The sequence below is a fragment of the Macaca fascicularis genome, chromosome 7 (assembly GCF_037993035.2).
Source record: "Macaca fascicularis isolate 582-1 chromosome 7, T2T-MFA8v1.1".
Taxonomy (NCBI): Eukaryota; Metazoa; Chordata; class Mammalia; order Primates; family Cercopithecidae; genus Macaca; species Macaca fascicularis.
This window is the reverse complement of record NC_088381.1, coordinates 162,262,618-162,288,195: the sequence shown is the minus strand read 5'-3', so window position 1 is coordinate 162,288,195 and position 25,578 is coordinate 162,262,618. Positions and strand designations below refer to the sequence as shown.

At 34.3% G+C, this 25,578-nt stretch overlaps 1 protein-coding gene across 6 annotated transcripts in view; it reads right to left on the bottom strand.

Annotated features, from left to right (window-relative positions):
• The window catches only part of PPP4R4 (protein phosphatase 4 regulatory subunit 4), a 105,888-nt gene that overhangs the window by 19,360 nt on the left and 60,950 nt on the right, over nt 1-25,578 (bottom strand). For 4 of the 6 annotated variants that reach the window (XM_065549304.2, XM_073998154.1, XM_005562097.5 and 1 more), the window contains 12 exons: nt 24,329-24,450; nt 21,530-21,652; nt 20,367-20,536; nt 19,915-20,034; nt 16,902-16,979; nt 15,935-16,018; nt 15,064-15,246; nt 11,338-11,443; nt 9,723-9,870; nt 4,955-5,099; nt 2,758-2,799; nt 2,234-2,308 (listed from right to left, as the gene is read on the bottom strand). In XM_065549304.2, the coding sequence (XP_065405376.1) occupies nt 2,234-2,308; nt 2,758-2,799; nt 4,955-5,099; nt 9,723-9,870; nt 11,338-11,443; nt 15,064-15,246; nt 15,935-16,018; nt 16,902-16,979; nt 19,915-20,034; nt 20,367-20,536; nt 21,530-21,652; nt 24,329-24,450 (1,396 nt within the window). The remainder of the gene's footprint in view (nt 1-2,233; nt 2,309-2,757; nt 2,800-4,954; nt 5,100-9,722; nt 9,871-11,337; nt 11,444-15,063; nt 15,247-15,934; nt 16,019-16,901; nt 16,980-19,914; nt 20,035-20,366; nt 20,537-21,529; nt 21,653-24,328; nt 24,451-25,578) is intronic. The other 2 variants (XM_073998153.1, XM_065549303.2) reach the window with 1 other exon arrangement.

The following is a 25,578-nucleotide window of genomic DNA, read 5'->3' as shown; positions in this document are numbered from 1 at the left end:
GTGATAAGACAAAAGAAATAAACAAAAGGCATAAATATTGAATAGAAAGAAGTAACACTGCTGTATTTAAAGAAGATATGATGGCTTACATATAAAATTTTAGTTTTAGAAAATCTAAAAAACAATTTCTAGAACAAATAAACAAATTTATAAAGTTTATAAGACACAAGGTTAATATAAAAAAAAAAAAAAAACAGTATTCTTATACTCCAGGAACAAAAACACTGGAAAGTGAAATAAAAAATGCATACTTCCATTTACAATAATGCCAAAAACATAAAATACCTAGAAATAAATTCTGGACTTCATATCAAAATGCAAAGGCCCTAGACTGGTCAAAGCAATTTTAAGAAGGAACAAAGATAGAAAACTTACCCTACCAAATTTAAAAAACACTATAAAGTTACAATGATCAAGACAGTTTGGTATTACTTAAAAGATAAACTTATAAATAAGTGGAATACAATAATAGGAAGTCAAGAAATAGACATATATGTGTACAACTAATATTTTTTAAGGACGCTAAGACAATTCCATGGAGAAAAGAAGGCTTTTCCCCATTGTTGTTATTCCAACAAATGGTGCTGGAATAAATGAATATTCCCTATGGAAAAAAATAAACATATATTATATAAAAATGTACTTGAATCATAAACCTAAATGTAAAACCTAAAATGAAAATTTTTAAAAGACAATAGAGGAAAAAGTCTATGATCTTAGGATAGACAAAGGATTCCTGGAACAAAAAAGAATTGTCAAAGAAAGAATTGATAAACTGGGCTTCATCAAAATTAAATATTTCTGTTTTTCAAAAGACACCATGAATAAATGAATAGATAAGCTTCAAACTCCAAGAAAACACTCATAATATGTATATCTGTCAAAGAAATTGTATTCAGAATGGATTAAAAGCTCTCACATCTCAATAATAATAAACAACCCACTTAAAATTCTGAAAACAAACTTTATCAAATAAGAGATAAAGATGGCCAGTAAGCAAAGACAAGATGCTTGACATCTTTAGGCATCAGGAATAGAAAAAGGGATTTAAAAAAAACAACAAGATACCATTACATACCCCATAGTATGGCTGGTAACTACAGCATAGACAATGTGGATGTAAAATGGTACAACCACTTGAAAACAGGTTTGTTTTTTTTTGTTTTTTTTTTGAGACAGTCTCGCTCTGTTGCCAAGGCTGGAGTGCAGTGGCATAATCTCGGCTCACTGCAACCTCCGCCTCCTGGGTTCACGCCATTCTCCTGCCTCAGCCTCCCAAGTAGCTGGGACTACAGGCACCTGCCACCACGCCCAGCTAATTTTTTGTATTTTTTAGTAGAGACGGGGTTTCACCATGTTAGCCAGGATGGTCTTGATCTCCTGACCTCGTGATCCACCCGCCTTGGCCTCCCAAAGTCCTGGGATTACAGGTGTGAGCCACCACACCCATCCTTTGTTTTGTTGTTTTTTTTTTTTTACTTTTTTTTTTTTTTTAATTAAGCATGCCATACAATCCAGGCATTCTATTCCTAGGTATTTACCCAAGAAAAATGAAAACATGTCTAACCAAGGACTTTTTCACTAATGTTCAAAGCAACTATATTTGTAATATCCCCAAATTAGAAGCCAAATGTCTATAAAGAGGTGAATGGATAAGCAAATTGTGATATTCCATAATATAGACTACTATTCAGAAATAAAAAGGAATGACTTCTTGATGCATACAACAATATGGATGAATCTCAAAGTAATTATGTTGGTAGAAAGATACAGAACCAAAAATAGTATTAATACCTAATATATTATTCCATTTATATAAATTACGGAAACGCAAGCTAATCTACGTTTTCAGAAACTAGATCATTGGTTTTTGGGGACTAGAGTAGAATACATGGATTACAAAGGGGCAGAAATCTTTAAAAGGATAGAAATGTTTCATATTTTCATTGTGGTGATGGTTTCATCAATATGTCAAAACTCATTGAATAGTACACTTTAAATATGTGTAGTTGTCAGTTATACTTCAGCAAAGTAGTTTTTTTAAAAGGCTCTCAAATATAGTTTTCTTTCTAGTTCATAAAAGAACAGATTTCAAAAAACTGGGACTGTCATTTAAGAAGAAAAAAGAGTAATGTGAAATGGTGAGATGGAAAGAAATGATTAAGTTTAATAACAAAACACAGTTTTATTAATCAGAAAAGAGTATATGTGTGTGCATATGAAAGCAACATACCATTTCCAAAAGAAGTAGTTCTTCTCTTTCTTTCTCTTGATCCAACAAATCTTTCTCATAAAACTTTTTCTGAAACTGTTTAAAGTTTAAAATGAAGTTGTGAAACATTAGTGATGAGTTTCTGCCAAGTTTAAAATATTCCTTTTAATAGAAGTGATATGGTTTGACTCTGTGTCCCCACCCAAATCTCATCTTGTAGCTCCCCTAATTCCCACATGTGGCAGGGACTGGGTGGGAGATGACTGAATTATGGGGGTGCGTCTTTCCCACGCTGTTTCATGATAGTGAATGAGTCTCTCAAGATCTGACGGTATTGTAAGGGGGAGTTTCCCTCCCTCTTTGCCTGCCGCCCAGATGTGACTTGCTCCTCCCTGTTGTCTGTCATGATTGTGAGGCCTCCCCAGCCATGTGGAGCTGTGAGTCCAATTAAACCTCTTTCTTTTGTAAATTGCCCAGTCTTGGGTATGTCTTTTTCAGCAGCATGAAAATGGACCAACACAATAAGGTAAAGAGAGTATACTTACAGCATCCATAGACATTTCCATTCTGTCCAACTCTAACACAGTCTATAAGGAAAGTTTTTAAAATTATTCTAAAGTAATTAAATTAAAACAACCAATCATTTCTCAGCAAGTTATTTTACAGAGGCAGGTTCAAATAGGAGACTTCTGCACTATGGGGTAGACTAAGTCAGAAAATTAAAGTTCTGCCCAATTCTACATTGTACTTACAATCAACCTTTATATAATAATGCCAGGGTCAATTTTAACTTTTGAAAGTTTTTAACCTTAAGAAGACCAAGTCTACAGGCATACTTCAAATACCAAATGCATATAATCTAACTAATTTCTAGTAACTCCCAGTGCCAATTTTTTCTGAATTTTCAGAAACATAATGTAGCTTTTGAATTTTTAAAAAGTCTTTTAGCTATATATGAATGAAACAAGCCATCATTTGGCCGAATAATCCTTAGTTCCCTTCTGTAGAAATTTTCTATCTGCTCTAAAAATATTCTCTCAATTTACTATTTGTCTTTTGGAATACACTAGTTTGAAACAAATTATTCCAATCGAAACAATGGTCAATCTAACCCAGGGTTCTGTCTCTGATAGAGGGCAGTACTTCTAAAACTTACTCTACACAAGTAACCCTAATGGCCAAAATAAAGTACATTTGGATATGCATATGCCCAAAACTATCCATGACAAATATTAAATTTAGTGAAAGTTTTTTCTGCTGAAATTTATGAAACATTCATAATGTATGCCATGAAATACTCTCTATTTATATAAAGTTACTTTTCATATTAAAAAACTGATAAAACTATTCAATTTTTATCCAAAAGTTTTGTGTAGCTTTCTGGGAGTTTTCTATACTAATGTCTCATTATACTACAGAATTTCCATGGGACAGACTGGCTTCATTATATGCAGCATACTGAAAATAAGAGCTGTACTCCAGAATAATCCACTATAGACTAATAATCCATTAATTTAATTACATCATTGTTACACCTGTATAGGGTTAACTTATATTGTCTCTTGAATTAATAAATTATTCTGGAAAAGTAATTAGCCCTCTCATGTTTATTATTTTGACAATTTAACTCCATTGCCTAAACTTCTATACTTCAATATTAAACAGTAAGGAAGGAACTGTCTGGTAGAAACAAGTGTGTGTGTGTACTTTTAGATTTAAATGCACGTCCAACTCTAGGTATTTCTGGTTATATCAGTTAATGAAAGAAGAATTCACATTTCATTAAAATTAAAACTATACTAATTAATACTAAGTCATCAAATCACTTAATTAAAAGATTCCTCATGTGACATCTGGCAATGATTTCTAGAAAAAAAGAGAAAAAAAGTAAGAATTCTCTTTTTACTCGCCACGTATACTAATTTATTTATGACATTAATAAGGAAATTTCCCTCACTACAAATAAACGCTCAAAAACAACGTGTCCTGAAGTTTATATTCAGATTCATAAAAGTAAATAATTTCACTTGAATTTATAAAAGATTAGTTATATATTCAGCATAAACAATTTTTGAAGAATAAAAATTATTCTAAGATGTGGCTCACTAACCCAAATTTTTACTGTTTAGTTTTTCCAACATTTCCAAAGAATCCATATACTACGATCTCATGCTAAAACAAACAAAAAACTCACAGGATACAATCTTACATTATTTACAAAGATGCACTCAGAAGTAGGTAAGAGGTCTCTATTCTAGTCCTCCTGATTCTGCTACTTACTAATATGATCTCAAGTAGACACAATATTTCTAGGCACAGAACTTCTATAAAGTCAAATAGACCCCTGAATTAACTCAAAGCGCCCTTCCAGGGATAAGTTTCTATAAAATGTGACTTTCCCAATTTTACCAACAAAGTTTCACTGGATTATAATCACTTATGAAGAAAATCTGATGAATAAAACATTCATTATTAATTGAACAGTGTTTATTGAGCACCTAACATGTGTCAAACATGGGCTTATATTACTAGTAATAAAAGTTTAATGTCTAGGTGCCCTTCAAAACTTTCATATCCAGTTGTAGCACCTGTCAACCAAATCATTCACTAATTCTTACAACTTTAGCAAGGATAAAAATATTTTAATATATTGCTATCCTGTCAAGCTGAAATAGTGAAGTTATGATTCTTACTACCTTAATAGAAAAAAAAATGCAACATTCTGGCAAGAGTGATACTTACTCTTTTTACAATAGCCAGAACATCTTTATCTTTTTCTTGACACAGGAGTTTTCTCACACACATTTCTAACTGCTGAAGTAGATGCTTATCAGCAGGAATCTTCAGAGTAGATTTCACTTTGGGCAACAGGTAGCAAAGTTTCATTCTATAATAAAATAGTATTTACTCTTGAATGAATTTAATAACTAAGAATAACAGTAACATGAAACAAAGAAAAATCAAGTTTTAGATAGCCTGAGACTTCATTTATTCATGCAAGATATATTCATGGAGTGTCTATTATGTGTCAAGCATTCATCATGCTGGATGCTGAGATACAACAGTAAATAAAACCAACAAAATTCTCTGCTCTCCTGGAACTTACATTCTAGTATGGGAGCAGAGAAGAGAAAAGAAACAAGGAAAATCTGTCAGATAGTGTTAAATGCTATGGAGAAAAATAAAGCAAGGAATAAAGGCAAGTGAGTACCAGGGGCGGGGATTAATTGGTTTTAAAGCAGGTGGCCAGAGAAGGTTGTCACTGAAGGTTCCACTGAAAAGATGGTATTTAAGCAAAGACCTAAAGATAATTAGGGAATAAGCTATGTGAATATCTGGAAAAGAGCATCACAGCAAATATGGAGAGCTTGTCTCTACTGTTGGTCCAAATGAGCAAATTGGCCATTGTGCCAAAACAGAGTGAAGGTGAGACTAGCAGGAGAGCTCAGAGTGGTAAATAAGAGGCTTTGAGAGCCACTGTAAGGAAATTGCCTTTTATTTTGAGTATGACAAGAAGCCATTGGTAGATTTTGAGCAGAGGGGTGAAATGATCTGACAATGTTTTACAAGAATCATCTGCCTACCGTGTTGAAATTAGACTGTAGCTGGTCAAAAACAGAAAAAGAGAAACAATAGGAAAAGGTCTTAAAATAATTCAGGCAAGAGATGATGGTGCATTGATCCAGAGTGGTAGCAGGAAAAGGTGGTAAGAAGCAGTTGCATTCTGAATCTCTTTTTTTTTTTTTTTTAGAGATGTAGTCTCACTCTGTCACCCAGGCTGGAGTGTAGTGGCGTGATCTTGGCTCACTGAAAGCTCGGGCTCCCAGGTTCACGCCATTCTCCTGCCTCAGCCTCCCGAGTAGCTGGGAATACAGGCGCCCGCCACCACGCTCAGCTAATTTCTTTTTGTATTTTTAGTAGAGACAGGGTTTCACCGTGTTAGCCAAGATGGTCTCGATCTCCTGACTTTGTGATCCGCCTGCCTTGGCCAAAGTACTGGGATTACAGGCGTGAGCCACCGTGCCTGGCCTGGATTCTGAATATCTTTTACAAGCAGCAGAATGTACTGAGGGATTGGAGGTAGAATGACAGAGAGAAGAATTTATTTAAGGTTTTGATCTAAGCAGGTGGGATGGTTATTTCCTGAGATGGAGAAGACTACAGAAGGAGCAAAAGCAGATAAGAAAGATGAAGATTGAATTCTAGACAGATTAAGTCTGAGATGTCTATCAGATATACAGTGGAAATGCTAAGTGGGCAACAGGCTCAAAAAGTTGGCTATCCATCTAGCCTATCCAGAGTAGATGTCAATGCTTCAGATAAAGTGAGGAATCTTCAGCAAGTAGATGATATTTAAACCATGAAATGGGAGAGATCATCAAGGTAATATGTACAGTTAGAGAAGAAAAGGATAAAAGGACCTAGTCTAAGGTGGTCTAAGGCACTACCACAGTCTAGACTGGGTTGGAAAGGAAGAAACAAGGAGGTTGAAGAATGCCAGGAAGGTAAGAGTAAATCCCAGAACCTAAAAAAAAAAAAAAAAAAAAAACCCTTTCCAGGAGGAGGCGTTTCAGAGGAAATACTCTGCTTTGCTAAGCTAAAAGTCTACTCTTTTTCCATGGCTGTTTTAGAGAGGGATGCTAGGTGGGTATCTATTTTATAGCTGCTATGTTCATTTATTCATCTGAATGCTCTCCAAATTATTATTTTTTATCTTTATTGCAACCCTTGAGACACCTGAATTCCATTTTTAGAGTTTCCAGAACACTTTCTCAGCTGAATCTTTACTTGAGGATTCTTCATATACAACAAAATTTGCTTTTTATTTAACCAAAAAGGGTAAAGAAGCTCCTCCTGTAGAATTTCCAGCACTATAAATAGCAACAATGGTCTCAATCTCATTCACAGTTCACCACGGATACAGCCTAACCTAGCAATGCTTTCTATAATTACGGAATATCAACCCCCCAAAGAAATTATATCATTTCCGGCAGCTGTGGAAAAGGCTTCTCTGAATACCAAGAGTCTTTTTCCAGCTTGATAGTGTCTAAACTTGGTGAATTTAAATTTTAAACATTAACTTAAGGACAAACAAAAACACTTAACAATCTATGCACACTCCATTCTTTATAACCCAAGGCATGTCTAGAAAATAGATATTCAGCAGAAGCTACCCAATCCATTGTAGTGATTCATCTCTATGAGACTCCTGGGCCCCTGAGATGATCTAATTCTTGAGATTAGGGACCACACCTTTCAGATAATTTATGTATGTTATCTCAGTTATTTGTGCCTCAGAATACTTTATAAATTAGGTACTAAGGAAATCAGTGCACACAGAAGTTTTGTAACTTGGCTAAAGATACACATTTAATGTAGAGCTGGAATTTCAGCTCAGGCAGTGTGGCAACAGAAACTGTCCTCCTAACCAACATGATCCTACCACCCTTGCCTGTGATGGCTTTCATTCTATCTGCACATCTCTAAAGCACTGAGCAAGTGCTTTTATACCCAAAGCCAGTTAGCATACAGTGTTGTCGGATACATTTCTTGGCTGGCAGCTGGCCAGGCAAGAGAGTAGGAACCAAGACAGACAGTTATACAATAATCTGCTGTCCTGCAAATCTCTGAAATTAACAGAGTAATAATTAATTATTCTTCATTTGGTTTTTTGAATTGGCAGATTTCTTTCTCATAGAGTCAATGTCATGCTCTTTGTTACACTGATCAAAGTAGAGATGATGTCATTTCCTTTCAAATTATTTTTGTCAACTGCTTGATAAGTGACAATACATCACATTGAAAGTTGCTTTTATAGAATCACAATTGCAATTCACAAAATGTTCTTAAAGCTGGACCCATTAGTTGTTTAGGAAAAGTTAAAATCTAAAGAATTACCAAAGGTTCCTTTTTTTTTTTTGAGATGAAGTCTTGCTCTGTCACCTAGGCTGGAGTGCAGTGGTGTGATCTCAGCTCACTGCAACCTCCACCTCCCAGGTTCATGCGATTCTCCTGCCTCAGCCTCCCAAGTAGCTGGGACTACAGGCGTGTACCATCACGCCTGGCTCATTTTTGTATTTTTAGTAGAGACGGGGTCTCACCATGTTGGCCAGGCTGGTCTCAAACTCCTGGCCTCAAGTGATCCCGTCTGCCTCGGCCTCCCAAAGTGCTAGGATTACAGGCATGAGCCACGATGCCCAGCCCAAAAGGTTCTTTTCAATTCACTTTAAATGTCAGCAATACCCCACCTCTCATTTATAAAGCACAAGAAACATACGCCAAAAATTAAAGTCAATGCAGTTGTGCTTTCTGTATTTTCTCACATTTAAAATACAAAACAAAAACTTCTAGATTTGTTCCCATTAAAAAATGCTCATAAAATTCTTAGGTTGAACTTTTCAATATCTTTTGACAATTCATCTTCATATATATCTCAACACCAAGACTATTAATCTCAGTTAGCTTATTATCTCACCAACTCTTCCTATTAAAAAGTTTTGACGTTTTACGTATTGCCTAAAATTCACATCAGTTGTTTATAAAAGTGGTACATATGCATCTTTCAGATGCATAAAACTAAGTGCCCCTAATGTACGGAAATTCAGCAGGGAGTTCTAGAGTTTGTTCAGGAGAGCCTTTGGCCAACTGACTCTGATATCTCTCTTTCCTGCAGATCTGAGTTCAAGTTCCAAATAGAGACACAGGACTTAAAACACAGTAATCTAATGGCTGGGCTTAAATTTCTTTTAAACAGGAGGGTTTAAAATTATTTTCATTCCATTATCAAATGTACAAAAATAGTTCTTAAGTAATAACATGCATGTACTTTAATGTCACTGAACTACACACTTATAAATGGTTAAAATAGTAAATATTATATTATACATATTTTACCACAATAAAAAAGGAAGTGTTGTGCTCATTTGGAGAGAAAAAGGACAAAATATATTTATTATTTTTTTCCATTTCCAGGCAAGCCATTTTCAGATCTGTTCCTTCCAACTTAACAGTTAATCAAATGAAATTAACATTTTACTGGATTTCAAAAATATAAGGCAGCTAAACATAGAAGACAAGATGAAGACTTTGAAGCAGTTCTATTTCTTTGAAAAAATGGGCCTCTAAAAACTAACAGATGCTCATCAAACAACTTTGAAGTGATAAGGCGACTGACCATCTTTTCTTTAGTTTTAATGGTAGATAAATTAATAATAGCTACTCGATCTTCTAATCATTTCAATGTGTATATCCAAATGGCCGAAGAAGCTTACCAATCTGGCTTTGACTTACTGCTCTCAATCCAGTAAAGACAAAAGATCTGAGACAGTGTTGAAAGAGTATGCTTCCAAGTCTTACTGATACCCATCAATTATGAATACTAAGAATTTCAAAGCACATGTAAATTCTTGACTTAAGTTTTTAATTGGCTAAGGAAAAGATTTTGCATATGTTCACTATAGTAGATAAAAATAAATACAATTTCAAATATTTTCATTGATTGATAACATACCTCACATTTGCTACTGGATCATGTGTCAGTTCAATAGCAGGTAGAAAGAAATATTTACAGAAAAATGATTTGGAAAATATCTCTATAATAAATTCACAGGTATCCAAAAATCGAAGTCTATTCCAGTAACTTTTTCCTTGGCCCAATTCTAGAAACAACAACAAAAATTATCTTGTTAATTTTTCCTACATGAAATTAATGTGACAAAGTTAGACACACAAAACGCATAACAAGTTTCTTCATACCCACAATATGGCTAGCAAATATAAGAGATAAGAGGAAAAAAATCATTATTATATACCTCAGATTTGTAAATCCCCAAATTGACACCTCAAAAACCATAAAAAAGTTTTGTCAAACATTTCATTCAATTTCATAAGCATTTATTAACTATGGAATGACTGTATTTACTACTTTTTATCACCCACTATGTGCTAAGTACTCTATACATATTATCTCATTTAGCCCTGAAAAGCAGCCCAAAGAGGTGCACATACTTCTTGCTCCTAAAAAATAAGGATACTGAGATTCAGTGAGTTTAAAGTCACACATTTGGCAGGTGCAGAGCTAGAATTCAAACACAAGTCTGTATAACTTCAAAGTGTTTTAAAACCAAATTAACTGTTTTGTTCCCTTTGTTTCCTTAAAAATGCCTAAAGTAGATATAGTCACATATAAACAGCCTTACTGACAATAATTCAGGTCAATATTAAAAGGCTAATTTTCTACTTTTTACATAAATGTTCAAAAACAAAACCAAACTGAATCTTCTTTCAAAATAAAACATTCTAAACATGAGCTCCTACCACTGAATAATGAAAACCGAATTAAAATAAGATTATAAAAAGAAAGATTAAAGTATACTGAGCATACTTTTTCTTAAATGGAATTTTATAAAAGTACTCTAATTTTTTGAAAAGTAGTGATACACACTTAAACTGGTAAACCCCGATAACTAGAAAATCCCATTACCTGCCTATGCTGGATAATATAGTTTAGTAAAAACATTAAGACATTATGGGCAAAGCAAATATACAATAATCAGCAAATTCACTAAGTATATATAGGTGTGTGCAACTATTTCTAAAATCAATACTATAAACCAAATGTTTTTGCCTTGATTTTAGCTTTTACCAAATTAAAATAAATTTGCATTTGTAAACTGACTTAGTTTCTTAAGACATTATAAACCAACTAGGCTCATCAAATTTATATTCAAATATACTATCAACTCTATTCAAGGAAAAATCCCAGATTCTGTTAATTATGTGACTATTGAAATAGGACCATAAAATAAATGATTAGATTCATGGATATTCTATTTATATTTTAGTTCCAAATGCTATTTCATCAGGGCAGAAACTGAGCTTTCAATATAAGTAAACATATTTTAATTTCTAAAATGTAGACATTCACAAAAGAAAACAGAGTAATTATTACTTTCATTCCTCACAGATCTACTCTTGCCACAAGGATTTCTAAAAAATAAAAATCAACTTATAAAACCCAATAGTAACCTAATTATTCACAGCGAAATGATACATAAGTCAGATATAACTAAAGCCAACTAGTTCATTTACTTTCCTTTTTCAAAATAGTAGACAATATTACTTACGTTCAATTAATTTTTGAATGACCTCATGTCTCTGTTCTTGTTTACGATTATAACGCAGAAAAATGCATAGAGTTCGTGAGGCTGCCTTTTGGACAGGTAAGACATTCTTGAAGAAATAAGACAGACAGTTACACTAGGCTAATTCTAGTCTAGATAATTTGGCCCCACCAAATCAATTTTAAGTTATTGACTAAAATAAAGTGTTTGCTGCCTCTCAACTCATTGAATTTATATCCTTATGGAAGTATCTTCATAATTTAATGTTAATCACTCAGGCAAATCAACCAATACTTATATTACAAAGTTAATTTGGCATAGGCAAGTCCAAATCATCCAGATTTGACTCTTATTTCCTTGCCATCTCATCTTACATGACCAAATACACCCCTGCCACTTATTCTTTTAGCTGTTTTCTGGACTTTGTCATTCATTCATCTGACAAACATTTGCTACAACATGCCATGTGTTAGGTACATCACCAAAAATATGTCACTACTAAAATATACATTTAGAGATCCCGTGATCAGGTATACGCTTCAATCCTTCTGGCTTAATTCTAGCTCTTAATGATACAGATGACATTTAGAATCCAAAGAGCACCATGTCAATCATTCTTACCAGTATTTCAAGTCCCTTTGTCCTTTCAATTTCTGTCACACCACCAGGCAGAACCTTAATTCTAAATAAATATGGCCATTTACCTTTCCTGGGTTTGGGTCAAACCATACATTAGAGAAAAATCTCTCAACCAGACATATTGTGTCCAGTATAAATTCACATGTTCATTATCTTGACTTACATACAAATATAATGTTGAATTACTAAAGATCCCAAATATTACAGTGGGGATCCTTGAAATTCAAATAGAATGAAACTTTACATCGCTGAGACAGTGTTGCCTGCTACCTCCTCTCATATTTTATATGAGCTATTCACATTATATCAGGTGTAATTTGAGTGGGGTTTTTAATCTGTTGAATGTAAAAAGAGGGTATTTCCTATGATTTAGAAAAGAAAATTTTAAAAATATACATAAGCAGAAACATGACTGGACTTAAGGAAAATGAATTTTTGATAAATGAACTAAATAAAAGCATGTTATTCTTCTTTCATTTTATGCATACTGATAGAATTTCAAATACATATATAATAGTCACTAAAATATATATATTTTGTACCTCACATAAAACATATATTATAGTTTATGGTATGAGGTATTCTGCTGGGCCAGAAGTCAAAGATAAATATAATCAGGTCAAAAGCACATAAGAACCAGCTTGAAGAAGTTGTAACAATTTGTGCACAAAAAAAAATAACTACAATAACATTATTTTATCTAAAAAGATGTTAAAAACAAAGTGCACTTGTCACCATTAAAAATAGCTACTATGCCACCTCTTAGCTCTGAAAACTGATAATTAGAGGAAAAAAATTAAGAATTCATCCTGTCTTTACATTAGTAAATGTAGCTCAAGGCAATCAAATAACCAATGTGGACAAAGGAATGCACTTCTTCACACAATGCCACCATCAAAAATGCATAAGAAATGATGGAATTTTAAAATTATTTAGGAAGTTATAATGAAATCACCGATTCAAGTAAGGATCATCAATGGATTCTAAAACTAACAGGTAAAAGGCTGATAGGAAACTGGTATTCAGAGGGCTGAAATACCAGCTGAAGATTGTGCTGGCTATTCAAGCATAATTTTAGAATAATTTTTTTAATTCTATGAAAAATGACATTGGTAGTTTGATAGGAATGTGTTGAATCTGTAGATTGCTTTGGGCAATATGGCCATTTTAACAATATTAATTCTTCTAATCCATGAGCACGGAATGTTTTTCCATTTGTTTACGTCATCTATGATTTCTTTCAGCAGTGTTTTATAGTACCCCTTGTAAAGATCTTTCGTCTCCGTGATTAGATGTGTTACTGGATTTTTTTTGTGGCTATTATAATTGGGATTGCATTCTTGATTTGGCTCTCAGCTTGAACGTTATTGATGTATAGAAATGCTACTGATTTTTGTACATTGGTTTTGTAACCTGAAACTTTACTGTAGTGGTTTATCAGGTCTAGGAGCCTTCTGACAACATCCTTAGGGTTTTCTAGGTATAGTATCATATCAGCAAAGAGAGATCATTTGACTTCCTCTTTTCCTATTTGGATGCCTTTAATTTCTCTCTTTTGCCTGATTGCTCTGCCTATGACTTCCAATACTATGTTTAATAGGAGTGGTATGAGTGGGCATCCTTGTCTTGTTCCATTTCTCAAGGGGATGGCTTCCAGCTTTTGCCCTATCAGTATGATGTTGGCGGTGGGTTTGTCATAGAGAGCTCTTATTACTTTGAGGTATGTTTCTTCAATGCTTAGTTTGTTGAGGGTTTTTAACACAGAGACACTTGACTTTATCAAAAGCCTTTTCTGCGTCTATTGAGATGATCATATAATTTTTGCTTTTAATCCTGTTTATGTGGTGAATAACATTTATTGATTTGCTTACGTTGAACTAACCTCACATTGCAGGAATGAAGCCTACTTGATTGTGGTGAATTAACTTTTTGATGTGCTACTGGATTTGGTTTGCTAGTATTCTCTTGAGGATTTTTATGTTGATGTTCATCAGGAACACTGACTTGTAGTTTTCTTTTTTTGTTGTGTCTTTGCCAGATTTTGGTATCAGGGTGATGGCGGCTTTGTAGAATGAGTTAAACAGGAACTCTTCCTCCTCAATTTTTTTGAATAGTTTCAGTAGGATTGATTCCAGCTCAGAGCAGGTTGCGAGGTATGTCTGCTGGTAGTCTGGCCGTACAGTTTGTCAAGGGTGGAAGATCCCTGGGCAGGGCAGTGGTACAACTGGTATACAACCAGGTAGGCACACGCACCCCAGGGTTTTCAGCCCAGCAGATGAGTGTGGGGCCCACCCAGCTTGTACTCCCCCAACTCAGCATCTGCCCCAGAGGTAGGCCTGACCAGTTGGGCTTGTCCCAAGCCTTCTGTGCCCAGATAACAGAGCCATGGAATGTTTCTATATTTCAAAAAATTGCAATAGGATGTCATATTAAATGTAAGGTGAATTATGAGTTAAATAATCCCCTTGGAAATTTCTGTGAAAAAAGTAGACAACTTTGTGGGGAGGCCTGAGTGCCACCTTGTTTTGAGGGAGGAGTCTTTTTTTTTTCTTTTAACACTACTTATAAAGCTATCAATAGTAGGGCATCCATGTATTTGTATAAGCTTTCTCTGTTCCACTGCCACACTATAAAAGTAACCAAACTTATAGCAGGAAGCTTAAGGGGTGCCTTGGCAAAACAGCATACCTGGGGTCAGACATTAAGGGTGTGGATGTATCAGATGTGCAATCAGAACAGAAGGTCCTTTGCAGTCAAGGTCACTGAGTCCTGTCAACCTTCCTCTTAAGAAGAACTATTTCAAGTTTGAAGTGAGTCTGCCCTGTTCTTGGCAGTATATAATCAAAGGATAGGTGAAAGTGCCACCTAGTCATTCCTCTCTCCAGCTGGAGAGAAGATTCGCAGAGAGAGACCTAGTGGGGAAGGAAAGGGAAACCTGAGTCCCCTCCTCTGGACCTAGGAAGCTGACATCCTCCTAGGGAGAATGGAATGAACTGAGTTTGTTCCACTATTTTGAAAATATGAAGAGTTTTGATAATTCCAGACTCAACCATGAGTTCAAAAGAATAAGATGAAAGGTACTGAGCTCACATTTGTCATCATGATTGTGAACATTCTTTGTAAGAAACGGTAATAAATCTGATCACTTGATATGACATGTGGCAGGCAGGCATATTTCTGAAGTAGCTTCTCGTGAGTTCTCCATTTTAAAGAGGCTGCAGCTCGCTGTTCAGCGGCTGTGAGTGCTGGAATCAAGTCAGGAAGAGAAGATAACTGAAAAATGAAACGCATCAAAAAACAAATCAATTATAAATAAATTGCAGCACTCAGTAAAATTACTCAGTTTTGTAACACATTGGGGAGGGGAATACTCCTTCTCATTTCAGAGTTTAGGAGATATCTTCGTTGTCACAAGGAGAAAATTATCTGACTAAATCAAACACTTTTAAAAGAAATCATTAAGTAAAACGTATGATTCCTGTGAACCAAATTTTGAAATAAAAACTGCAACTCATTCTTCTTCCTGTCAGATTATCATAGCAACTTTTCTAACTACAGTAAAATGTATTATATATTACTGTCAGCAAGCTTTGACCTCCTAAATTCCTACCCTTTTCTTAGGTTACACAGTGGCTTAAAATTAATAATAAAGAATAAATTTCTACCCTTTTGTCCTATTTGCTATTCTTGGAATAATCATTAATGCTAATGAAAAATGAAAATATGAACATAAACCCCAAAGACAATAAACAACGATCATGGTAATTTAAAATTATTAATGTAAGAAAGATAGAGGAAATTCAAGCTGTTCATACTCTAATAGGCTTTTACTGACTACCTGCTATGCGGCATGCACTATTTTACATGCTTTTCAAACATTCTTTCATTGATGCCTCACAGCACCCTGTAGAGTAGGATAATATTTACACAGCTCAGAATGTTTCTGAAAGATGAAGTTTACCTTATTTTCTTGAACACTGCTTTCTCCACCAGTAGACATAAGTTCCAAGATTTCTGGAAGATGATCTATAAGAGCATCTAGTACCTTTTAACAGAGATATTTATTACTGTTATAGTGATTACTATGGTTTTTTTCTAGATTAGTTACTCTACATGTCAATTTCTATATAGTAATAGTGGGTTTTTTTTTTTTTTCCCCAAACAACATTTTGGGTATTTGTATTTTCTTACTCTGCCATCTTCTTGCTGAAAAGTCTTAGAAACGTGATCAACTGCCTTGGCCAACCTTTGAAAAGAGATTAGTATACCTGCCTCTTGACATTGTTCAAATAGTCTAAATCTGAGACAGCTACTTCCACAAAACTAATATGTTCAGAAACTGCCTCCAAACTTTTGACAGGTATTTTAAATCGGATAATATTCTCAGTGATATCAAAATATTCATGAGTTGTGCTTTGGCAAACTAACATTTAGGTGAAAGGAATATCTAAATATAGCATCAAAATAAAGTATTTCAAAGTCTTTGTAAGTACATATTAAGTGGTAAAATACTACACAAACAGTGGCAAGAGAAAAAAGTTATAAAATGTGATATATGATTACAATTGAGTAAAATAAAAACCTTTATATAGAAAAGAACATTCATATAAAAAAAGAAAAAGAAAACAAATAGTAACAGTAATTGAAATTAAAGGCATTCTTTTGTCTGTTTTTTGGCACTTCCTAAATTTTTCTTAATAAATAAATATGCATATACTAAGTTTTAAAACTGAATATATTTTAAAACCTAATTTTTTAAACTATTTTCCCAATATCCAGTTTATGATACAGTGGTACAACAATTTGAAGCTTCTGGAGCTAGTCAGCTGAAAGAGTTCACACAATTTCAAGAAGTAGGGGAGAAAAGGCATTGGTGTATTTGGACCAAACATAAAAGAATTAAACATCAAAGAGTAAGAAAATATTACCTCCAGTGATTCATCTTGTAATAATGTTATTAGTTCTTTATGTATTAAATATACTCCAGAATTCAGAAGCTTAGACACCTAAAATATAGCAATAAAGTCTCTCAGATTTAAGACTACTAGACAGATACAGGTTACAACAATTTTTAAAAATACATCCTTGTTATATATTTCTTCTAAAAGCCATGTTATAACGCAAATATAAAATTAGATTCTATAAAAATTAGTGGCACAAATAACCAGCTTTCTAGTCTGCCTCATGGAATGCTGGAGTGTGTGGACACACACAGGGGTGAGGAAATACAAAAGAATGGGATTTACCAGAGTCATAACTTTCACATCAACAGCAATAACAAGCCCACAGGGGCCTCTAGTTCACATTTTAAAGTCTTAGAGCAGCCAACAGGGTCTTAAAGGATATCCTGGGCATGCAAGTATTCATATGAGTTCAGAACTTCCCAGAGGGTAACTTCTACTGAAGGCCTACAGTGATACCGGGGTAGTTATAACTTCTAAGAAAGCAAACCAACTTTCCTTTTCCCCATCAAAGACTTTAATCAGCATGAGAGGAGTTGGGAGAGTCTCGAATAACAGTTCCCCTTGTAAACAGCAGTTTTTTTGTCTCCTCCAGATAAACTCGGAGCCCACAATAGTGGATTTACCAGTTTCTACTTCATCTTATTCTTTTTAAAACACACTGGGCTTGACTAAAGTTTTATTTGGAAAAAAAAAAAATGGTCCCTGGATAAAGAAAGTGTTTTAAAATTCTTTCCTCTAACACAGTTGTTTTTGACTTGTCGAAAATATTTCCAAAATATTATTATTATGAAAAATAAGAACAAAGAATACAGTAAAGCAATTATCAGAAGCTAGCATTAACACTGTTAGAAAAAGTTAAATCCGCCAGTGGATTTTCATTACTTAAAAAAAAAAAACAAAAAAACTTACACAAGCCCTTCATTTTATGGAGAGGCACATCATTTTTACCCTACCTACATGGTATGATTGTGGAAGAATATGAAAACTAGCCACCCAGCAAATATAGATCAATGATTATCAAACTCACTTCCACCAGTGAAAGCATATTTGTATACACATGTACATTTCCATATGTTTAATTATATGGTGCTATGTTATGTCCACTATAAAACATAAATAAAATTATATATTAAAGTGATGAGAAAAAACAGAAAGTCTAAAATTGCATAAATACTGCATTCTCAGACTCCAATCCTGAACAACTGTCTCTGGAGACCACTGATCTAACAAGTACATGTGGACATGGTAACCAAGCCTAAATGACCATTTAATGCATGTTGGAGGTGAATATTCTGCTCAGCTGGTCAGTGCTCTCTGCCCTATCCCCACTCCTCCTAAAAAGCAGAGTTCTACAGGTGTGTTTTACAAAGATGATATAATTTTGCAGCACTGAAATTATTTTAACTAATTATACTTTAATTTAAAGGGAAGGTGTCCAGGATTTTGTATAATGCATATATATTTCATTCATACCAGAAAAAGTGTTCTTTTAAAAAAGTAAAACTATCACCCAATAGCCAAAAAAGAATCTAAGCAACATTTATAATGATGCTATGGATGGATATCCTGCACACTTGTAGAAAATCAAAGTGCTCTGACACAGGAACGCAGTGCAAGGAAGGGGGTGAAATATTCTCACTGAGAATAAGAACTTATACCACTTATCCAGAGGTTTTCTTTTTTTTTTTTGAGACGGAGTCTCGCTGTGTCTCCCAGACTGGAGTGCAGTAGGGTGACCTCGGCTCACTGCAAGCTCCACCTCCCGGTTCACGCCATTCTCCTGCCTCAGCCTCCCGAGTAGCTGGGACTACAGATCCCTGCCACCACGCCCAGCTAATTTTTTGTATTTTTTGTAGAGACAGGGTTTCACCATGTTAGCCAGGATGGTCTTTTTTTTTTTTTTTTTTTAATTTATTTATTATTATTATACTTTAAGTTGTAGGGTACATGTGCATAACGTGCAGGTTTGTTACATATGTATACTTGTGCCATGTTGGTGTGCTGCACTCATCAACTCGTCATTTACATCAGGTATAACTCCCAATGCAATCCCTTCCCCCTCCCCCCTCCCCATGATAGGCCCCGGTGTGTGATGTTCCCCTTCCTGAGTCCAAGTGATCTCATTGTTCAGTTCCCACCTATGAGTGAGAACATGCGGTGTTTGGTTTTCTGTTCTTGTGATAGTTTGCTAAGAATGATGGTTTCCAGCTGCATCCATGTCCCTACAAAGGACACAAACTCAGCCAGGATGGTCTTGATCTCCTGACCTCCTGATCCACCCACCTTGGCCTCCTAAAGTGCTGGGATTACAGGCGTGAGCCACCACGCCCGGCCTATCCAGAGGTTTTTATGTGTCAGTTTTGAGCTTGAAAGTTATAGCTTATCCGTATTTATTGCAACCACGGCATACATGCACTTCTTGCTGTCATTCAAGAAAGATGCCCCAAATTTCAACTTCAAGGGTTAAAAAGTTAAATTCATCATAAAAGTTTCAACTTACTTTTGCTCGTACTTTATAGAGAGTCATAATAGCAGAATCTAAAAGCCATGCTCATGAAACACCATCCATTTGTAGTAAAAATAATTAATGAGTTTCAATTTTCTATTGGTTCTCAAGTGCTTAAGTTTAGGTGCAAAGTTAACTGTAAATATTATAAAGCATATAAAAACTGATTTTACCTTAAAATCTGCATCACCCATATCTACCACAATGTGTGGTTTAAAGTAAACACTTGGTATAGATATGCTGAATGAATGGGTTAATAAAAGAATTCACAAATATCATGTATTTATGGAAATGGATTCTGTAAACATACTAAAAAAGAAGAAAATTATGGAAGTTTTTAAACAAGATTTAAGACTAGAACATGAAAGAGATATCCAGTCTATATCTTATAATCTACAAGCACAAAATCATCTAGTATACATAGGTAGAATTAACAACAAATGTAAAGTGATACTAAGTCTTCAGACTTACTTCATAAAAGCAAATAGCAATAGTGTATCTGACTGGTACTTCAGGGTCATGGCAAAGGCAGAAGAATGTAGAATAGAGTTCCATGTGGAAGTTTTTAGGATCAACAAAAACAATCATGGCCTGGTGGAGGTGGAAGGGAGGAGATGAGTGGGAAGGAAAGAAAAACATGCATCAATACCTAATATTATAATCGTCTCACTTAAATTGAAATCATGTTCTCTGAATTGTAATTTAATTAGAAATCATATTTGGAAGATCCAAATATGTGTATATCAGTCTGATTTATACACAGATATATAAATTTCTCAAATATTTACTCTGTATGTACTATGTACACTAGACATAATGCTAAGCAGTAAGTGTCAAAAATGGCAATATTTTGAATGCCATCTATGCACCTATTTTAAAGTTATAATAAAAATCCTCAGTAAATATAAATACATATTTATTACCGGAAAGTTATAAGCACAGTTCTTCCGTACTGAAATATATTTCTTCTCCTGCTCTAAGATTTGGGGTGGAATCTGGTTTTCATTGTGTCCATTTTCTTGTTGCAAACCCAATGTACAAAGTTTCTTATAAAATTCCAAAAATCTCAAGTGCTGATCTGGAGTGAAAATTCCTAAAACAAATATAAAAACCTATGCTCAACATTTCAATCGAAAATAAAATTTAAAAAGGGAAAATCAAAGTACAAGAAAAATATAATTGAAGCCAAATACTTAAATAAATGGTTGCAGATAGTTTACAAATAAAAGGAACATGAAAAGAGTAACTGTTAAGAATCTAACAGATCACATTATTTTACCTCATGTTAATTCCAGTAATATTTTAATTTCAAAAGTATAACTTACATAATGCAGGAAATATGCCTGCATTAATTGCTGCAGCATGTATCATATTGTAGGCCACTAAAAAGTCGCTAATAATAACATTGTGGCTATTTATACATCTGCTATTTTCTTATAGTAAATGTTCTAAAATTGCTGGCAGAAAAGACACATGCATGTGTGTATGTGTCTCTGCAGGGAAGGAGCTTAAAAACGGAATCTGAAAGACAGCAAAGTAAATTCAAAACATTTTTAATCAATGGAATGGTTCCACATTCATCAAGTATCTCGAGGAGCTAGAAACTCATAATATATTGTTATGAGTTCATTATTAAACAGTCAATCTCACACTGATATAGTAAGCTAAGAACTATGTGTTCAAAATGCCAAGAGTTACGGTATTATTATTCCACATCCCAAGCTGAACTTCTCTAATGATATAATAAATTATTCAATAAACGGTTAATAAGTGTATACTTACTACATACAAATAGTAAATAAGCCTGAGCTTCTATTATTACATACCAAATAATATATAAGTATAAAATATTCAGAGATTTAAAGAGCTATGTTTACTTTATTCTGTCACTGTTCTTTCAAACAGGTTCTACTGGTGAAAAAGTCATTCCTAAATGTGCTCTAAATGATGTTATCAAAATTCTAAGATCTCATAAGATTCTTATATACTTAAGAGCTAGGCTTTACAATTAACTGAAGAGCCAAAGTTTAATGACTAAGGTAGAAAAAAAGGGAAAACAGTCTCAAATTCTTAGGATATATCATACCATATAGTCCATGACATAGTTTTCCTAAATGGAAAGATAAAGAAATAAGAATTGATTCATCTGCTTTGAAAGATTTTTCACAAAATGATTTCACTAAGGGAAGTATAGTTTGACTTCTGTCATCTGGAAAACAAAACAAAATAATACATACTTTAAATTCAGTCCATCCACACTGCACATGTGGAAACTAATACACACAAATTCCAGAAAGAAAAATTACTACATTAGCCTCATAGTAATAGAAAATACCTGAAAGCAATGATGATGGAGGTGTGTGGTGAAAAAGGGCTAAGAGGAGGCTTGAAATGATCAAAAACTTTAATGTCAGGTTAAGGGGTTTGGACTTCAGATTGCAGGCCATTGGGAACAGAATATAAAGAGTGATTATGAATTAAAAAGCTAAGATGATTGAGGATTTGAGTCTGAATAACTAAAAGAATTCTAATACCATTAACATAAATAAATAGTAAGCAAAGGAAACTTTTCTTATTCTCTTTTACACACATCTCATACCATGCTGCAGCTTAAGCCCATTTTACCATTTCATTTTTTACTAAAATTATATTAGCTTATAATATGTTCTATGTATTGCATTTCATCACTTTTACTTCTTAGATGGCTCTTCTTTAAAAAATTAATCGATTCTTTGAGTACATCTGCTTAGGTCACAAGTATCTGACATAGTGGGGATATTTAACTCTCAATTCTAAATGCTCTCCAAATTTCTCACAGTTTTCTTAAATTTCAGAAATGAATCACTTCTTTATTATCTGGAAATGTTAAGTAAAATGCTGTAACAGGCTTATGAGTATTATTATTACTATTATCATTACATTTCGGCGTTATATCTACTATTTTTGTTAAATGACATTCATTCAACACACTGTGTTTCTTACAGAACAAGCCTTGTAACTAAGTAGAAATAGAAATATGAATAATAAATAGTCTCTTATTTTGAGAAATGCAAACCAGCAAAAAAGCCAAACACAAACAATGTAAGACAATGTGATCACTGCCTTAACAGCTGGTATAAGGCAGGGATCTATAAACTTTTTTTGTAAATATTCTAGGCTTCGCAGGCTGTGTCCCAACTACTCGGCTCTGTTCTTGTATCACAAAAACAGCCACAGACAATACGTGAACAAATAAGTGTGGCTCTGTTCCAATAAACTTCATTCACAAAAATAGGGGGTGGGCCAGATTTGGTCTAAGGGCTATAGTTTGCCAACGCCTGGTGTCAGGGATTTAGAAAGATGTCAGGGAGGAAACTGTATTTAAACTGGGAACTAAAGAAGCAGAAGGAGTTGGCTAGGAGAAAAATAGAGGGAAGGAACAATAGAGAAAGAAAAAATATGAGAAAAGACTAGAGGTGTGAAAGAAGGTATGCTAAGCAAGTGGGACTGGAGCATCAGACACAAGAGGAGTGGGAAAGAATGGTAGGAAATAAAGCCACAAACACAGTTAGACCCAGCTCTGTGATAAATGGGTGTGGGCAGTAAAAGGGAAAAGATCAAAGATGATGGCAAGGTTCCAGTTTGGAGCCTGGGGATGCCCCATTATTAGAGGAAAAAAGATTTATTCATTCACTTATCATGTATTGAGGTTTTATTCCTCTGGTTTGTCATATTGTCTAAATAACTGTTCTGGAAAATCCAAACACAATTATTGTCCATATTGCAATAATCTTTAAGAGTCTTCCTGGAGTTCAGATAAAATGTTGGTAATCCAACTAAATGTAATACTATAATTACACAATTGAATTCTGTACTTAAGTACTTGACATTTACCCCTCCAAATTTCACTTTATCAAAATAGTTAATGTTTACTGATAACTAATGTCCAGCATTAGTCAAGAGTCTAGTCATACATTCAGTAGAGCAGTTAACTGTCTCTGACATGATTTACATAACACTAAGGAATATCTCTTTACCCTCTCCCACTCAAATATCCCATCCCAAATTTCTCCCCCAATGGCCATGAGATTTCTAGCATTAAAATATTACTAAAGAGAGGAAACTCATGTAGACAATGTCTCAGGATCTGTCTTAATGTCATTAGGTGAAAAAGTTAAAGTCAAATTCTTAGCCCTATATACACACAAGTCAGTTAAGTTTTGATGGGAGAAAAGAGAGATGGAATATGTAGCAGCAACACTGTATGCCATGTGGTATTGGTTTTAATATGGTTTGTTCCCATCAAAATGCCTGTCAAGGCTTAGCCCCAGTGCAGCAATAGTGGATGGTGAAATCTTTAAGAGGTGGGGTCGCATGGGTCCACCCACTGGCTCCACTCTCATGGGTTGACTGGTGAAGTTCCTGTGGTATTAAGTGAGGTCTCCTTCACAAGGGACTGCGTTAGCTCTCGTGGGACTGGGTTAGTTCTCTGGAGAGCAGGTTGTTACAAAGTCAGTTTCTTTTGTTCCCTCTCCCTTTTGCAGGTCTGCTTCCCCTTCCACTTGTCTGCCACATTATGAGGCAGCATGAGGCTCTCATCAGAAACAGGTCAGATGGGACTGCCTAATCTGGAACTTCCCAGCCTCTAGAAATATGAGCCAAAATAAATTCCTTCATAAATTACCTGGTCTCAGGTATTCTGTTATAGCAACACAAAATGGACTACGACACCATGAGGTAAAAGTGAAAGCCAAGAAGACACCAAAACAGAATGAATCATAAAAAGAGGGAGAGGAAGGGAGGCTTAACATAAGAAATTCTATATCTACTTTTATTCCTGATTAGTGACATAAAACATGTAGAAAAACACTATTTTCAGAAGCAAAGATGTATCCACATGATTTACCTGTATCAAATATGTCAAGCAGATTAACCAAAGTTTCAAAAGCTGCAAGTCGTACACTGCTGCCTTCATCCCTAGAAAGTTCTATTAATTCAGGGAGCACCACGCTTTTTGTAAGTTCTGTCCTGCACAGTAAGCAATAGAAGAAAACAAATCAAATCAATAAATGTGTAGCAAGAACTTACTAAAAACCAGTGACTGGGCTAGTTGCTGCAGAAAATATGAAAAGTCATAAAGATACTGTTTCTGCTCTCCAGAAGCTTTCAGTCTTATGGGGAAAGGATATCATACATATAAGAAACATTAATAGTAATTTCATAATGATTTAAATCAATCCCACTTCCCCCAGCATAATATTGTTACCTACAGAAATCTTAATAACTAAGAGTTTATATTAAACTTTATAAATTATAATATAGTTTTCCATTTTAAGCAACTTCAGCAAATATCTGGACTAATTAGAAAAACTTATCAGTAGTAACTGCAGAAACCTAAATAATGTATTTTTATCTAGATTTCAGGGTATAAATTATTTTTCCATTCACCTAATACATGACATTATGGTAACTAATTTCTATACAGAAGATGATATATTACTCTAGGTGTCCTATCTAGAAGAATGAAATATAATATAAATGCTTTTAGGGAGTATGTAATATTTATAAGACAGTCACAAATAGTTCTTATTCAACACTTTGTGTCTGCTTATTCCTCATGATAAGGTGTCATTGTAATGACAAACACTTTGATAAAGGAGAGGTTTATTATGTGGGTAGCTTTCTTGGGTACAAGATGGAAAATGGCATCAATTATAATTGAAATAAGATGTTGATAGAGTCCAAGAAAGTTATTAAGAGCTGTAGAAAACTTTAAAAAATTCAGGGCAAATTTCAACGACTCCAAGACAATGCTGTCAAGTAGAACTTTCTCCAATGATGGAAATGTTAATCATTTGTGTTCTTCAATAGGGTAGCCACATGTGGCTACTGAGCATTTTTTAAAATAAGTTCATTATGAATGAGGAACTAAAGCTTTAATTTTCTTTAATTTTCCTTATTTTAAACTAAAATTGCCACATGTGACTAGGGGCTACCATATTAGACAGCATAGCACAAAGACAAGGACTCGAGCAATTGAAGTGCCAAAAAAAAAAAAAAAAAAAAAGTTTCCAAGAGATTGATCTCGGTCATACAGATACAGATATTAACATTACCAGTAGTTCATAAACATTAGGCAAATACAGGATGTAGACA